This window comes from Condylura cristata, unplaced genomic scaffold (assembly GCF_000260355.1).
Source record: "Condylura cristata isolate star-nosed mole 26May11 unplaced genomic scaffold, ConCri1.0 scaffold00011, whole genome shotgun sequence".
Lineage (NCBI taxonomy): Eukaryota > Metazoa > Chordata > Mammalia > Eulipotyphla > Talpidae > Condylura > Condylura cristata.
This window is the reverse complement of record NW_004567112.1, coordinates 7807160-7825029: the sequence shown is the minus strand read 5'-3', so window position 1 is coordinate 7825029 and position 17870 is coordinate 7807160. Positions and strand designations below refer to the sequence as shown.

At 34.0% G+C, this 17870-nt stretch overlaps 1 protein-coding gene across 1 annotated transcript in view; it reads left to right on the top strand.

The window, feature by feature from the left end:
• Positions 1-17660, top strand: part of CCDC172 (coiled-coil domain containing 172) — a 36945-nt gene extending 19285 nt beyond the window's left edge. Inside the window, exons 4-8 of the mRNA XM_012723537.1 lie at positions 649-814; positions 5066-5167; positions 5665-5767; positions 16653-16740; positions 17634-17660. Coding sequence (XP_012578991.1) covers positions 649-814; positions 5066-5167; positions 5665-5767; positions 16653-16740; positions 17634-17660 — 486 coding nt within the window. The remainder of the gene's footprint in view (positions 1-648; positions 815-5065; positions 5168-5664; positions 5768-16652; positions 16741-17633) is intronic.
• The last annotated feature ends 210 nt before the right edge of the window (positions 17661-17870 follow it).

Here is a 17870-nt window from a genome sequence, read left to right as displayed (position 1 = left end):
CAGATTTGATGGTTTTAAATGTCATAGCCATCTTCCAGTGCAGTTCATAATTAGTTGGCATTTTTTTAGAAAAAATAGAGAACTACAATAATGTTTAGATTTCAGAAAGTTTAGGTTCTGGCAGTGTTTTGGGAGATTCTTTTTCTAATCCGTGTTGATGTCATAAAATGTAAACTATTATTTAGAATTGAATATGAAATGAGTATGTAATTTTACATTCATGATCTGCATTTTAAAGTTTTCCTGAATTTTATTGTTTATTTTTCTACAAAGCAGAAATTTATTTTCATTTTAAAATTTTGTTTTTTAATTATTTTACCACCTGATTTTATATTGCAAGGGCAAAGTAGCATGTAGGGTTATAATGTTAATTTATAAACATAGATTAATATCTACATTAATAATTCTTCCAAAACATTAAGGATAACTCTTTAATATGAAGAGAGTTGATCATTATTATTATGATCATTATGTAAGAGCTTAAGTTTTTATTAATATTACTGGAGAAATAAAGTATCTTGTCCTAGTGCTGGGAAGGGAAATAATATACTTTTGTTGCTAAGGATTCCAAATGACTGCATTTTAAATCACTGAAGAAAACTACTCCTGCATTTAATGTCTATACTGACCTTGTTTTTGTTTTTTTAGGATTCCACAAAGAAAAAAATTACAGAAGAGGAGGAAAAATTTACAAAGGAAATTACAGACTTCAATAAAGAATATGAAATAATAAAGAAAAGAGAATTTCTAATGAAAGAAAATGTCAAGATTGAAATATCTGATTTGGAAATCCAGGCTAACATTTTGAAAAGTGGTATGATATTTAGTAACACCTCACTTATCTGACATTAATGAAAACAGCTTATTTTGAATCTATCAATTTTTCAGCCAGTTAGCTTTGTCTTAAATAAATTAGATTACTGCCTAGCTAATATTTTATTTTTTCTTAATTACCCTAGTGGATATTTTTTTTTAATTGTGACAGTCTCAAGTTTTTTTAGAGATAAGGGAAGCATGAATATTTATTTAATAAAAAATATTTTTTTACCCCTTATTATGTGACAGACATAGTTCTAGTGGCAGAATCACACGTGTAAGCAGGCTTACAAGACAATAGACATTATAATGTGACCCTCATTTTTACCATAACTTCAGTTAAAATTATGAGACACAGAGGGATGGGGAGTATTTCATTTCAGGAACAGCAAGGTACAGGGTATTGCAGGCTCTGATAAGATGCTGAAATAAGGAAGTTGCCAAAGAGAAAGAAAGGGTAAACTAGAGATGTGAATATAGGGCTTTATTACTGATTAATGTGAACAGAAATAGAGAAAGTGAGAGATGAATCACAGTTTTCAAACTTTGGAGATTGGGCAGAATATGGTACTGGGAAGAAGAACAGAAGTGGAAAAACTTGTCTGAACAATAGCTTTTTTTGGACAAAAAGCTTGAATTTCATATATTTTTAGTTGGGTAAATCTGGGATATATGAATGGGATTATTTTTTTGATTAGACTTACTTTGTAGCTGAAGAATAAAAGGTTCAGAGATAAAATTATTTTGCTAGGGAATATGGGAACAAGGTTCTTGTAGGTGTACATGTAGGTAAAACTTTAAAAAAATTAAATACTTGATTTTCATCTTAGACCCTTGAATAGAATTTATGTTGGTAAAAATTGGTATCACAATTTTTTTTAGTTCCCTAAGTGTATTAATGTGTGTTGTTATTTACTAATCACAGTGTAGAATGCAAGGCAAAGTAAGTATTAACTTTAGGATGTACTCTGAAATTAGCTTTCTTTAAAATGTCGTAGGTATCACCATGTCTTCCATTTAATATAGTATTGGAATTCTAGCCAAATCAGCTAGGCAAGAAAAATAAACAAACAGCATCCAAATTGGGAAATAAGAAGTGAAATTATCACTATTTTCAGATGACATGATATTACATATAGAATATCTAAATATTTATATCCTAAGAATAAAATACTTATGATAAAAATTAACCACGGAGGTAAAAGATTATATACTAAAAACTACAAAACGTTGTTCTAAAAAGTTAGAGGAGACAAAATAAAGGCATCCCATGTTCATAGATTGGAAAATTTATTATTGTTGAGATGACAGTATTATCTATAATGAACTATAAAGTTCACGCAATTCCTATTAAAATCCCAGTAGATCTTTTTTTTTTTTTGTTTCCCAGTAGATCTTTTTTATGAATAGAAAACCCGTACTTAAACTCAGTCTTGGAGGGTGGAAAATCCAAAATCCAGATGCTACACAGTCAGTGTCTAGTGACAGTCTGGTACCTGAACATAGACTGTTTTCTTGCTATATCCTCACATACCAGAAGGACAAGGTAGCTCCTCAGGTTCATGCCTCTTCAAATGTGGTTTTCCACACTTTCCCTTCCAGTGCAGATGACAAAAATTGAAGAAAATGTACCCCAAAAAAGCTAGTTTTTAATTCTGAAGAGAAGAGTCGGTACAAGACTATGATCCTTGAGAGAAGAGAAATGATATCATTTTTTGAACAGCTACAGTGGGGGGAGGAACTTAAGTATTCTGAGTAGTTGGGGACACAAAGATGGAGTTCAAAGAGGCCAAATCAGGAATTTTCAGGACAATGTACTTGAGAAGAAAGAAGTGCACAGAGAAAGCCTCCAGGAATCTGTATTCAGGCTGCTGTGAATCTTTGGATGTTACCCTGTTCAAACACAGGGAAAAGTGGATGTTACCCTGTTCAAACACAGGGAAAAGTGCAATAGGTGGAGTAAAGACAAACTGCTGAGGAATGACAAGGTAAACAATTCTAAAATCTTATCGGGACTGAAACATTCATGTTCCACCCTGTGAGAATGGGAATTCTCATTAAATAGAAGAGTCCTGCCCAATAGTAGGACTGAGTTACTCTTGGGTTAAAGACTAGTCTAGATCCCTTAACAAATCTTAACAAGTTTTGAATTTTAGCCATCAGTAGCTATTTAACACTTCATGTTAAATAAAAAACATTAACATGATTAAGGAGAAAGTAGTGAAAAAAATCAACCATTCAATAAAACTCACTGTTTGGCTTCCAATAAAAAGTATCCAGGAAGAGTATTATGAAGCCTGGAAAAATTGGAAACCTCACATTGCTGGTAGGAAAATAAGGTGATGCAGCTGCTTCAGGAAACAGTGTGGCAGTTTCTCAAAATGCTCAGATTGGAGTTACTACAATCCATCAATTCTACGCCTAGGTATTTCAAGAGACAACAAACGTGTCCATGGAAGAACTTTATATATGAGTGCTATAGTAATGTATGCATAGTAACCATAAAGTAGAACCAAACCTACTGTCTATCAACTGAAGAATGCAAAAACAAATACATCTATACAATCTTATTCAGACATAACAAATAGCATTCTAATGTATGCTACCACATGAATGAACCTTGAAAACTTTGTGGTGGACATAGAAAACTGTTTATTGTACAATTCTATTTTTGTGAAATGTCCAAAATAGGAAAACATATAGAGAGCAACTAGATTAGAGGTTGCCTAGGGCAAGGGGAACAGGAAAAGTAAATTGACTAGTAATGGGCATGGAGTCTCCTTTTGTGGTGACAAAATGTTCCAGATTCTATGGTGGTAATATAGGCACTCATCTGTAAATATACTAAAGCCCACTTTAAAAAGTGAATTTTATGGTATGTGAATTACATTCCAATAAAAGTTGTTTTATAAAAAGAAAAATTTTCTGTAGGATAGAAATTCACTATCTGTATAAAATACTTCCTGGAAGTATTAATATAGCAGAGCAGGCACCACAGGGGAAAAAAAAATCAGTAAATGAGATATTAAAAACTGAAACCTAGGGAAATAAGAGGCTTCAGAAATCTGAAAAGTTCCTCAGAGACCCATGGGAAGATAGCAAGGAGCCTAATAAATATATCTAGGTCATATTTGGACTGTTACAATCAAGTACCACAAACTGGATGGCTGAAACAACATTTATTTCTCATAGTTCCAGAGGGTGGGAAGTCAGAGATCAACATGCCCATAGATGCTGTGTCTGGGGAGGACCTGCTCCCTAGTGTACAGATGACCATCTTTTCCCTGTACAGGAATTCACAGCATTCTATTAGCAGAGAGGAGAAAGAAGGAGAGCAAGTGCTTTGGTCTCTTATTATAAGGGCACTAGTTCCATCTGTGAGGGCTCCATCCTTACAAACTAATTACCTCCCTGAAGTCTCCACTCCAAATAACATCACATTAGAGGTTAGGCTTTTACATATGAACTCTGCCCTGCACAAAAATCTTCAGCCCATAGAACTGCCTGATTGGAGTCCCAGAAGGAAAAGTGGATGAGAAAAGGTATTTTTTTTTTAAAGGTGAATTTAAAGAATGCATGAGTTTGTTGTGAGAATGAAAGGAAGACATCCCTTTAGAGAAAAGAAAGGCTACAAGGACTATTGTGGGAGCCTATGGCTCTCTACTGACACTCTGCAATGCTATTTTGAACATGCTTTAGTTATGAGAGCATTTCATATTTTCCTTTTGCCTGTTTTTTTTTTTTTTAAGATTTATTTATTTGTGCATCCAGAACTGGGGAACAGGCCAGAAGCTCAGGGGTGGTGAGAGGCTTCACCAGAGACAGAGTGGGGAGCAGAACAGGCAGACTGATGAAGTACACTGCGGAGGGGAGCAGCGGGTGGGTCAGGAGAGGTCTGCCGCACCATGTGGTCTCCTCCGGGGTAGGGATCAAACTCATGCCGAAGTGGCTTTAGGTTCTTAGTGCTGTGCTTTAACCTGCTGCACCACCAGGGAGGGCCCCGAGAAGCCTGTTTTTATTTGACGATATTGCATTGTTTGAAATATTTTTTGGTAGTTTGACCATCAATTAAATTTATTCTTTCGTATCCATTTAGTGATTAATGCATCTTGATTAGTTTACTAGAAAGAGTTCCTAGATGACCAAAGAAAGCCATTTGGGGCTTAAAATTGCCCGTATTTTAATATGCTGATTGACATATTTAATACAAAGCCCAAATACCTAAAATATTTTTGTTTATCTCTTCTAGAAATGAAGTCAATGGAACATGATTGTAGCCAGTTAAATAAATTTCATAAACAAAAGAGTGAATTACTACAAGAATTATTTATACTACAAGGAAAACTTAAAGGTACGACCTTTATTATGAGTTGTTTCAGTTTGGGCAGTAAATACAGTTACATGCATGTAATAGCATCGTATTGTTTCAAAGTGGAGTGGAGTGCTATTGTTGATATAAGAAAAGGAATAGGTAAAACATTTGAGTTCATCAGTGTTACAGTTTATATTTGTACTGTCATAAGTGTTTTGGGGGCCTTTATTTGCCATATAAAAGTAAAAACAATTATTTCAAACATTTTACATGAGGCACAAAAAATTAGAGTATTGTTATTATTATGCTAAAAAGACTTGTTTATTTTTGGTTATTAGTTTATTTTTACCGGGATATCATCAGGTCACAACACTGTGTGTGGGATCACACCTCTTCAGATATGTGTCACTACATCACCCCGTCATCAGTGCACCTCTAGTCCCTGCTACAGACCTTTGGGTCCTCTCCTCACTGTTCTCTCCACCTCCCTTTGTGTGTAATTTTTAAAAGATGGTAGTAATTTTTTAATTGTTTAGTTTTTGAAGATAAAAAAAATGAAGCTATTTGTACTACCAAATACTTAGAAGCGGAAAAATTAAAAACCAGTGAAAAGCCACAAAATGATCCTGAATGCTTAAGGTAAGCATTGCCTGTTATACTTTGATATAAAATCTGGTAAGCTTTTTTAAGTCACCAAATATATTTCAGCATAATACATAGATTTTTAAGTCCCAGAGGAAGTCTATGTGTTATTAAAAGCATGCTAATAAGCAAATGCTTCACTGGCTAGAAAGTGCTACACATGAGTCTCACAATGTATTAGGTTGATAATAATGAAGTTAATTTTGTCTTATATCTCATGGTCTCAGTATTATTCATATCCTAATAGATTATGACCAAATAGTGGTCCCATAACTCTCCTTTTCTGTTACTACTAACTTTTGGCAGGGAAAGAAGGAGTAATGATTTAAATTATTTTTTATCTTCCTAGATTTCAGGAGAAAAAATATCACAATCTGCTATTTTACTTGAAATTTATTACTCTGATTTTGTGCCTAGGGAATGAAAGTGTTTTTTCTGCATGAAATATTTAGATATTTTGTATGTATATGGATAGTGAAAGAATGGTTGATGTTTGAAGTGCACAGTCATATACACATGAGAATTCCACCTGGTTTATTAATTCAACTATTATTTATTAATAATTCAATGTTATGTTTGCCAGCTTAATTTTAAAGGAAGTTCCTATACTTTCTAGACTTGATATAAGAAATCTCATTATCAAATCTATGAAGAAACAAATGAAGCTTCCTTTCACATAAATCATATAGGAAATATGTCCACCAGAGCTGAACAAATGCTTCATATTAGCAGTATATGGCCTTAGGTCATAATTTTAGTAAATTGTGAGAAAATATTTGCAATTTAATTTTATGTTAAGTTTTATAAGCATGAAATAATCAATCTCTTGGGTGATATGTGTGATGCAGAATGAATTTCTATAATGACAATCTGCTCATTGATTTTTTTACACTTTTATAAATGGTAATGCCCACTGGTGTCATTATAATTAGTAGTGTAAGGCTTCCAATATGAACTTCAGTTTTGTGGTTTATCACTCAGTCATAAAAATTTGCCCTGGGTTTAAAATTAAACACACAAAGTCTGTTAGAGTGTGCTCTTTTGTTCACAGATGGTGATAGAGGAAATTTGGATAGAAAGAAACATCAATCCATAAACATAGTCTAATCTTTACATTGTAGCATTTGTTAAATGAGATGCCAGTATTGATCAATTCAATTTTAAATAATTTTATGTATGTGTAGCTTAGTTTCCCTATTGACAAGTTCCAGTAAAGTAATTTCGAGTGTGAAAGCAGGGTCAAAGTACAGAGTAGAAAGAATTTAGGAAAGAGGATCATCCTAGTGCAGCAACAAGAAGCTGATGATGGCAAGAAACAAGTGGTGTTTGTTCAACCTCACCATGAAGGCCAAAATCAAGTTGGTTTTATCCCTAACTTTCAGAATAGAATTGTATTCATCCAGGTGTTTATGAGTACGCTGAATTCTGTAATGGTTGTCTTTGTCTTGATTTTTCAAGTTTGATGCTAATGGTCTGGGTGCTATTTTTGTAGCTGGGTTTCTAAAGCTCGGTGTTGCTGGCGTTTTAAACAGGTTATTCTTTTGGAGGGCTGACCCTCCAAATTTTTTCAATGAAGAAATTTAGCAGCGCTCCTGGCTTTTGCCCACTAGATGCCAGTAGCGCCCCTGTCCTGGAGTTGTGCCAACCAGAAACGTCCCCAGACACTCTCAGATGTCCCCTGGGTGGAGAGGGGTGGGCAAACATGTCCCGGTAAAGAATGAGCTTTATTTTAAGGTTATCAGATTTGTAAGTAAACCTTGTATTAAATTTTAACCACTAAAAAAATTATAAAAAACTAATATTAGTTTACCTCTAATGAGCTTGTTGTTCCTTCTTTTTGTAATTACAAAAAATACACATTTTATTCTATTATCAAATTCTTTTATAATGATTTGTTTTTGTTAATCTGCCATGTTTGGGTTGTAATACTGTACCTTGATCCATCATTAATGTAGAGAACCAGTATTCACATTCAGACTGGTCTAATAGCTTCTGCTGTAGGTGATCTTTCCCTGTTTATAAATATCAAGATGTTTGCTTATTTACAGTTTCTGTTTTAGAGTGTCAGCTCATCAGGTCACACGTTAAGGCAGCTAACTTGTAGAATATTGCTATGATTCACACTTAAAGCAGAAGCTAGGTTAATTCATATGAAGCCTCTCAAAGGCTACATAGCTACACTGAGGTAGTGTAGCTCATAGCCTAGGGGAGACAGCAGTGACAAAGCTCAGGGCCAAGAGAGGCAGTAAGCATAGAGTTTAAGGTCGCAAACCCCTAGGGACCCCGACTCTGCTATTTGCTACATTAATGACCTTGGGCAAGTGATTTCACTTGCCTCAGTCTCTGCATTTATAAAAGGTTAATATAGTGATAACTTTGCAAGATCATACTACAAAATAAATGACTTTATAATATACAAAATCCTAATATCCTAACAACGTGATCGGCACACAGTAAATGCTCTATAGCTATTAGGTATAAATTATAGTTATGTTTTCACTTACCATTTAACTTCCATTTCATATTCTCCCTGAGGATATCAAACTTTTCAAAGTTCTTTTAGTTTTTCTCCTGGGGAGTCCTTTAATTGCAAAGGCTCCCTAAAGCTTATCGTTGTCTCCCTTTGCGTTCTCCATGGGCTCTCTCCTCTGGTCAAATGGGTTTCATCGTGGTCTACAGATCATTTTCAAATCTTTGTGCCTAATCCCTCTTTCCTAATACCAGGGCTGAATTTCTAACAGTTTAATATCAACATAGAAATAGATCTGAAGGGATGCTGCTCCGATTAACAAAGGAAATCAAAAATATCTTATCAGAAAGCCAAAGTCTTCTTGATCTGTGCCTATCCATTTTCTTCCTGCACTTTCTGTCACATACCTTGCTTCCTCGTGCTCTGAGTGCCGTTTGTGAAATTCTCTATGCCACAGGTCTTCATAAATCTGTAGCCTTCTCTATCAGCCAAAGTATAGCTTAATCCTCAAGGCCCTTTCACATTTCATTTTTTATTAGGATATTGCTCAAATTTAAAATGTAGCAGGCATTTTTGAAATGTCCTCAAATCTTATAATTGTCTGCCTACCCATTTATCATCAAGTTTTGTGGCTTTAACCTCCCAAATCTTGAGTCCTGCCCTGCCCCATCTGCATCACAAATACCCCAGTTCTAACCACTGCCCTATCACACCTGGATGGCCTGATAATCTCCTCTCTTCTTGCTCCTTATCCACATTGCACCCTCATCCATCCAGTATCAGTCTATCCTCTTAGTAAACCACTCACAGACTTCTTAATGAACAAAATAAAACTTAAAGTTCTTAGCATGGCCTGTATGACGTCACAGTATGGCCTGCAACTGTCTCACTGATGTTATTTCCAACTGTGGCCTGTATCCCTTGGCTCCCTCAAGCACTTTAAATTTTCTTCTACAGCGTTGCTTTACCTTTCCTTTTCCTGTTATTACCTGAACACCTGAACACCAGTCAGCCTGCCTATCTCCTAGTTGGTGGACCGACCTCAGTTGAAATATTTTCTCAGAAAAGCCCTCCCTTACCCTGTGATTATGTAACCTGATATTTTCCTAATAGGGCTTTGCATTTTTTCCTTTATAGTACATATTCCAGTTTGGAATGTATTTATTTATGTACTTTTTTGTATTTATGTACTTTTTTGTCCATTTCTGCCTCTACAAGAAGAGGTGTACTCAGTCAGTAGAAGGAGCTTGTTTTCTTTGTTTGCCATTGTATACTCAAGGTTCTATTTGTTGCAGAGCTTGCCATAGAGTAGGTGTTGAATAAATAAGTAGATGGATAAGTGAATTTAGAAATTTCCTCTATGGTTCCTTTCTCTGTATTCACATAGAATATGGTTTTTGTGATTCTGTTATATCTTTAATCATATCCTCTGGTAGTTATGTCTGTTGATTCCACCAGACTCTTGATCATATCCCTTTACTTCTTAATTTTTTTAAAAAATGCATCTCTACATTGAACACAGTCATGTGCACATATGTTTAGTAAACTTTTGACACAGGGATTAAGTCTACATATAATTTTATTTTTACTACAAAGAAGCAAAAGTTCTTCACATTTTCAGTGCCACTGGGATAACCCAGTAGAATTCTTATTTCCGATCCAAGTTTTTCCTTCTATCTGGAACAGATCTATCTAACCCTCTGTACCCCCATCTCATCCTAAGGTGAAAAAGAATGACTCATTATGATTTGTGAGTGTGGATGGGTTGACTGGAGACTACCCATTCCTCTTGGGAAGATAGCTCTTGAGAATTTGGCCTGTGTAAGTGAGCAGGTGTTCATAGTGCTCTCTCATTGCTGAAGTTTTACACTGATTTGACTCCAGGAGAAAAAGCTTATGGTGTGCCCTTCTGCCTGAAAAGGTATGAATTAAGTTAAATTCTGGGGGTCAGTATTAGTAATATCCTGGCAGATAGAAGTCACATTCTCCATTATCTGCTACATTAGTAGCAAATGTAACATGTTGACCTCCCTCTGCCTTCTAATTTCTCAGTTGGGCAGAATTCAGGCAGGAAAGAAGCATGTGTCTATCAGACCCCTTCAAACTCAACACCCATCAACAGGGTCACCAAAGTACATTTCTTGAGCATGACTTTTTAGTTATTCTAAATAGTAACAATAGACACCTTGAAATCATTCAGGCATTTCCATTACCCACACACCTGCCTGGAAGTTTGTTTCAGAAATGAAGATGGATAGTCAACAACATGGGGTTTTCCTTCTGAACATTTGAAGATAGCATGGTTTTGTGCAGGGTGCATTTAGAATGGAAACTGCACAGAATACACATCTCATACAGAGAGACTCCAAATGTAGTTAAAGGAAGTAGTAAATCATTTGTCTCTTCCTTGACAAAGTCATTCAGTTAGTTGATCATAGAGGTCACATTGATGGTCGTTAGATTTATAATTTATAAATAAGTGTTAAAATATTTCTAACCTCTCTAATGATATATTACACACATATATATGTATTTATACATGTGTATTTTTATTTCACTAAATATGCAGAAATATTTTTGAATTGAGAATATACTGTGTTGATTTTTTAAAAAATTAAGTACTACAAAAATGTAGAACATCAAATTCTCCATTTAACACTTCACTCTAGAAACTCCCGTGTGTGACATCAGAAATTTGACATGTTTATTTATTTATTTTGAGTTTATTTATCTCTGTGTGTGAATGTGTGTGTGTTTGATGAAAATTGTAATCATGGGGTAATTTGTGGAAATGCCATATTTATGTAAACTTTCTCCCACTGATGGATGTACCAGTGTTTCTAAATATTCATAATAAGAAGCATTTTTATAAACATGTCCTTTAATACATGTGGGAGTGTTTCTGAAACACTATTTAGAATAAACATGATTTAGTAAAAGAAGAGGCATTATTGAGACTGAATTGAGAAAATAATCCACATTCACTTTGCAACACTCTATGTAATCAACAAAATGAACTAAAGCAGACCAGTGTAGCAAGACCTCAGTTCTAGATTTTCTAGAGAATATTAGTAAATTAATTATATATTTGTATCCAGGCCATACCATCTCTCCTTTTTTAACATTTATAAAATATGAAAACTCCCATTTAATTCCAGGGATGTTCTTAGTTATGCGTTTTTTGAGTATTTCTGTTGACTCTTCATTTTTCTGGTAAAACTTCATCATTTATTCACTAACAGAAGCATCTCTACAGCATCAATTGTGTAGCCTTTGAGCTAATAGAAATCCCCTGTTTTGTGAATTCTTGGCACATGCTATAGTTACTAATGTTTCCAAGTAAAATACAGGGAAAATTTTGATGGTAGTATCAGTTGATTATCATCAAAGTTCTATTCTGATGTCAGCGTGCCTGTTTGTGTCCTGAATGTTGAAATAATTTTTATTTATTGCACAAGCCATATATGATATTAATGATTTCCAAACTTAATGGGTATCTTTGCTATCATCATACTGGCCTATTTTCATAATTCAACCATACTACTTGCTAATGAAATGCAAATTAAAACCACTAAATATCATTTTTAATCAAAATTTGAGAGACATTCTTAATACCCGTAATAGAAACTGGCAAGGATGCGGTACAGAGATGGCTCCTGCATTGCTGGTGGCAGTAAGCACGCATGTACTTGGAATGCCATTTAGAGTATATCAATTTATAGTAAGCTCAAAAAATGTTTATGCCATTTCCTGCTATGAGCACTATCTCAGGGAAATAAGTACAGAAGAAACTATGTACAACAGTGGTCATAGTGATATTATTTGTGGTAGAAGAAAGTAGGAACAATCAAAGGCTGTATCATACATGAATGATTCAGTTAGTTGTGGTATAAACATGTGTTTATCTTGTGATATTAGTTGGCAGCTGTACAGCTGTGGTTACCTGGCATGTAACAGCACTAGCAGAGAACTGATATGTAATAGCACTAGCAGCAAAAATACTAGGAGGCAAAGTTGAACAATCAGATATTCAAAGGAAACCAAAGATTGCAATGAGATATACCTAAATTATAATATTATTTGATTGTTTGGACTTAACTAGAACTTAAGGTGAAAATTTCCCTCCTGTGTTCTGTACTTACATATAATTATATGGTTAAAAAGAGTGGCATTTTTTTTAAAGTTTCATTTATTTAATTTTTTATAAGTTTATTTTTACAACATTTTGTACATTTTTTTTCCATCTCAATTGTAATCCCCACAGGTTTCCCATCACCAAGTCACCCATGTGCCATCACCATAATCCCATGCACTTTTCTCCCCACCCCCCCGTTTTTGATCCCATTCCCCACTAAGAGTGACATTTTTGCACTGGACTATGGTGATGGCACATGGGTGATTTGGGATGGGAAACCCAAAAGAATTGCAACTGAGATGGAAAAATGCACAAAAATATACTTATAAATTAAAAAAAAAAAAAGAATGGCCTTTCAATTCAGACTTCCTGTGGCACAAAGAGGTAAAGGAAAAAAGTTGGGATGGTACCAAAAAAAATTATACAAATACCTGGGGCATCAGTTTTGCTAAACTAACTGGCAAAGTTGGCCCATCTTTCTTGTGATTTTGATGAATCAGAGACAGATATAAAAATAACCAATGCAAACTGCCCTTAGTTTTCATACAGTAGTAAAGGAAGTTTTTCTTAACTCCTGTGAGCAATCAGTCTGTACACTGACACAAGAGATCTGTGTATCAGTATGTAGTTTGGGCTAGCTGCAGTGAATTAATATTCATGCCATTATCATCTAGACTCTTACAGAGCTAGCAAAAGTAATATTTAAGTACAAATCTAAGTTCTACAGCTTGATTATATGCTGAATAGAGAAATACTTGCTAAAATTCACTCTAAATGCCTTTCTTCATTCATTAGGCAAACTTAACTGTAAGCAAACTAAAAGAGACCACTGTCTTATTTTGATAATCTTGAACGATCCTACAGAACCCTTAGTCCACTTGCACTTCATTATACTGTTTTAACTATGAAGGATTAATAGTATGATTTACTGTCTGGTAAGATTAGTCACTCTTCTTTGGCTTTTACTTTTTCAAGGGTTCCCCCACAAACCCCCCCAAATATTCAAGAACTATAATGTCTTATGATGTTTTATTTTTTTAAATAAGAACTTTTTAATCAATTTTTCCAGTCCCGGGGGAAGAGTGTTAATATTTTATTGGGATCAAATTTCATTTATTTAATTTGGGGACAATTAAGGTAGTAGTGGCTTTTGTTTGTTAATTTTACTTCTTGTGGCCCTGTTATTTTATTGTTTGGTTTGATTTTAATCATAGATTGACAAATTTTTCAGATATACTGTCAAATCACTTGAACAATTTGGACAGTGAAGTAGCTTTATTTCTTATTTCAAATTCCTGTTCCTGCAATTACTATCCTACACTAGTCTCTAGATAATTTCAATGGCTATTTCTGATGTTGGTATATTAAGTAGTGATAGAGATGGTAGTCTTGTTTTTGATTTTAAGGTAATTAACTGTAGAGTTATCTCAAAAACAAAATGCTTACCTTAATAGGGACATGTATTTTTATAAAGTAAAAGGTATATCTTATTATTTTTATTTTTATGAAGGAATAAGTTTTGAATATTTCAAAGCTCCTTTCAGCACCTCTGCAGATAATTATATTTTTTCTCCTTGGAAATGTTAATATATTCAATTTACATTAATGAGTTTCTAATATTGAACCATAGATTAATCCCTCTTAGATGCTAATTGGTTGTAATATATTATTTACTTAAGGTGATATGCTATTCTTTTTCGGTAGTATTTTACTTAGGAGTTCTGCATCAGTACTTATAGGTTGCTTTGTGTGCATGCAGTTTCTTTATCAGGTTTAGGTATCAATGTTATTGCTGATTTAGAAAATAGGTTGACTATTTTCCTTATTTTTTATCTGCTTAACTAACATACAGTATTGGGATTATCTGATCTCTGAAAGTGTCTTTGCTTTTTTGTTGATAGTACAGTTCTTTGAAAATTTTCCCCAGTCAGCAGTGGTTCTCTTACATGTAACTTCAAATTTGTAATACCTTCTATTTCTGAGTTCACTTGTAAGTATGGTTTATAGGTGACCTTATTCAGTCTTCTAATTGAAAATTGTTTTATTTAGGTGGTTAGCATTATCCTATAGGAACCTGGATTACAAAAGACTTATTGAACTATAAACTATAATGAAATTCACCCTTTTAATATGTAGTTCTGTTAGACTGACAAACACATTCAGTTATGAAACCATCACCACAATCAAGATACAGAATGAATAATACAATCACCCCAAATATTCCCTGTTACCCATTTATAACCAGTGCCTGAAATCTTCCCCAACATGTTGCATTTTCCTTCCTAGTTTTGTCTTTTCCAATATTTCATGTAAAGAGGCTAGGTGGCTTCTTAGCTCTGGCTTCTTTTATTTAACATGACACGTGTAAGATTCATCCACACTATTCCATATGTTAGAGATAATAGCAAAGACTCTTATAAAAATAATGAAATTATTTAAAGCACATATACACACACATATATATATATGTAATGTTTTATTGTAAGTACAGGAGTATGATATTGGAGAGTATGCAGCAATAAGTTGAAGGTGTATTTTGTAAACCTAGTGCAAGTATTATAAAAGTTAAATACATACAAAAAATGAACAGAGGAAATAAAAAGTAATCTGAAGAAAAAATCCATTGATCTGAGGCAGTAATAGAGTGGGGAAAGGAACAAATGACAGATGGAACAAGTAGTAAACAGCAAAATGCTGTCTTCAGTTTAGCCATATACTTACACTAAAAGTAAATGGTCTAAACACACCAACTGAGGCCCTTCCTGATGATGCAGTGGGTTAGAGCACAGCACTGGGAAGCTAGCTAGCCGCTTCACTGAGTTCAAACCCCAGCCCTGGAGGTGACCCACATGGTGCAGCAGACTTCTCTTTTCTCACTTGCTGCTTCCCTCAGCGGTGTACTTCATTAATCTGCCTGTTGTGTTCCTCACTCTGTCTCTGGTGAATCCTCTCACCGCCCCTGTATCTCTGGCCTACATGTACCCCAGTTCTGTGTGCATAAATAAATAAATCTTTTTAAAAAAGACCTAGATAGGTTAAAAGTAAAAGAATGGAAAATAATATGTAGGCAATATCCAGGAACTGTTTCTTCAAATCCTTGGCAACCCTTAGCATTTCTTCTTCATCTTAACAGCTCTTTGATTGTTTGTAGTGTGATGCCACTTATTCTTTTATGAATAACCTCATAATATCATGTTATATGCAGGTGTGTGCACACACCTCCATTTTTCCATTGTGCTTTTACTATGACTTGTAGTTTTTGGTATATTACAGGTATACGCTGTTCATCTTTATTGTCTCTGGTGACTCTGTTTCAATGGTGTATCTTCCTAGGTGATTGGAGATCTTTGACTAAACTAATTTGCTCTTTATCTATCAGATGTCTGTAGGTCTAAATAGGTTAAACTTTTCTTCAGGAGGATTTTCTTTTGCTCCTGCTACTACACAGGGAGTAGGACTCCTTCACTTTCCCCCTTGGAAGACTCTGCAAAGGTTCAGGTCGATCTGTCTTTCTTAACTTGTGGTTGACTCAACTTGCTTGGGTTTGTGAGAGCAGTGTTGTCTCTCACAATGTTGCCCTCAAGGGACCATCACCCTACCTGCCCATTCACAGGCACTGCCTCTCAACCTCCCCAGACACACCTTGTGATTTGGAGCTAAACACATGTTAGCTATAATGCTAGAAATGGAAGACTTTCTTCACTACTATCCACATTAAATATAAGCATAAAATAAATTTTGAAAGAAAAACTTCAATATATGGAAAGGATTAAAGATTTAATTGAGAGAAAAGGTATTGATATAATTTTTCACTCACAAATTAAAACATATTTGAACTCCATTAATGTATTATAAAGTTAATGTATAATTTTAGAGCAAGAAGAAATCTGAGAGGTCATTTTATTTCTGTACTTGAAAATTTTCAGATAGGGTTGAGAGAACTAAATTATTTAGCGAGGTTATTTAGCTTGTTAGTGGCTAGGACTGTAACAGAGGTTATAGTACTTGTATTTTAACCACCAAACCATTTTGCTCTTTTAATTACCCCAAAATTACTGTGTCTATTATTTATTCAGTCTGCTTTTCTTTTATGGGTCGATTTTGAAAATATATATAATCCTTGCTGAATTATAAAGAATCAAATTATCTTACAAATTCTTTAGTGTCGACTTGAAATTCTGATGATAGGAGTTGCAAATCTGCCTCTATCCATGTAATAAAAAAATTATAAGTTAATTGCTGACTAATTAATGAGGTTAATATTTCCTTTAAAATAGACTGAAAAAAGAATTAGATCTTTATAAGGAAGATGACATGCAAAGTGTTTATGAAGCTCTCCAAACAGAAATAGAATTTTTGGAGTTGGTAAGCCATATTGATTCTTTTGTTTCTGTTCAACATTATCTTACAGACTGGTAAAAGTGGCTGGTTTTACTGTAAATATATCATTGAGCAAGTGTTTTGCCCTTCACAGGGATTTGCACAAAAAGAAAAGCAGCTACAGTGAACAAACCTAAGACCAAGATATAAATCTACACAATGTTTTGAGTTCCTGGAGTGTTAGGTGCCACATAAAGCTAGTGCTACTCAAAAAGAAGTTCAAGCATAGTTAAAAAAAAAAAAAAAAAAAAAGGAACAACATTCAAAACCCAACCTCATAGCCTTCCCATGACTGAAACAGTTATTAGTGGATTAATGTCCTAAAGGATTTTAACTATCATAAAGTTTAAAAGTGTTTTGTTTCTGATAGGTATAAGTTATACTTTTATTATGTTCGATCCTAAAACTTTCTTATTATAGATTTTTATGATCTCAAAAACTATAGATTCAATTATTGGAAATTTACTTCCAGATTCTGTGAGAACTCTTTAAATTGCTTTTAACATCTTAACTTGGTTGTTTGTATTAGCCTTGCTCTATTTTAATTGAGGTCTTAATGTAGCTAGGTTTAAGGTATATTAAAATGTAGTTTCGATTTCATACATTTTGTTTCATGCTTTTATTCTGTTAATATTTTTGCTTTTTAGTCAACCAAGATTTTATTTTTTTTCAAATTCCAATATTTTATACATACATGTATGTGTGTGTGTGTGTGTTTCAGTAGTTCAATATTAGGATTTATAGTTTTAAAACTTGCAAAAATAAGATTTCTAAGTACCTACTTACTGTGCTAAAATTTACATACATTTTATGTGATTCCTTATCAAAAATTTTATTTTCCTTATGAAATGAATAATTACTGTATGTCTTCCTTTCAGACATTGGCACAGAAAGATCTTCAGTAAAACAGATACTTTACAGAGAATGTATTGGCTAGCTGAGATTTGATCGGAACAGCTTGGAATCAGATTTTTGTGATAGATACATACATGATATCCATTACAACAGATTCGTGTGGAAAATGTGAGATCCAGAATGTGTAAAGTTATTGATATGTAGATCTGGTTCATTAGCACTTAAAAATAATACATAAGTATATATTTTTAGTCTTAAAT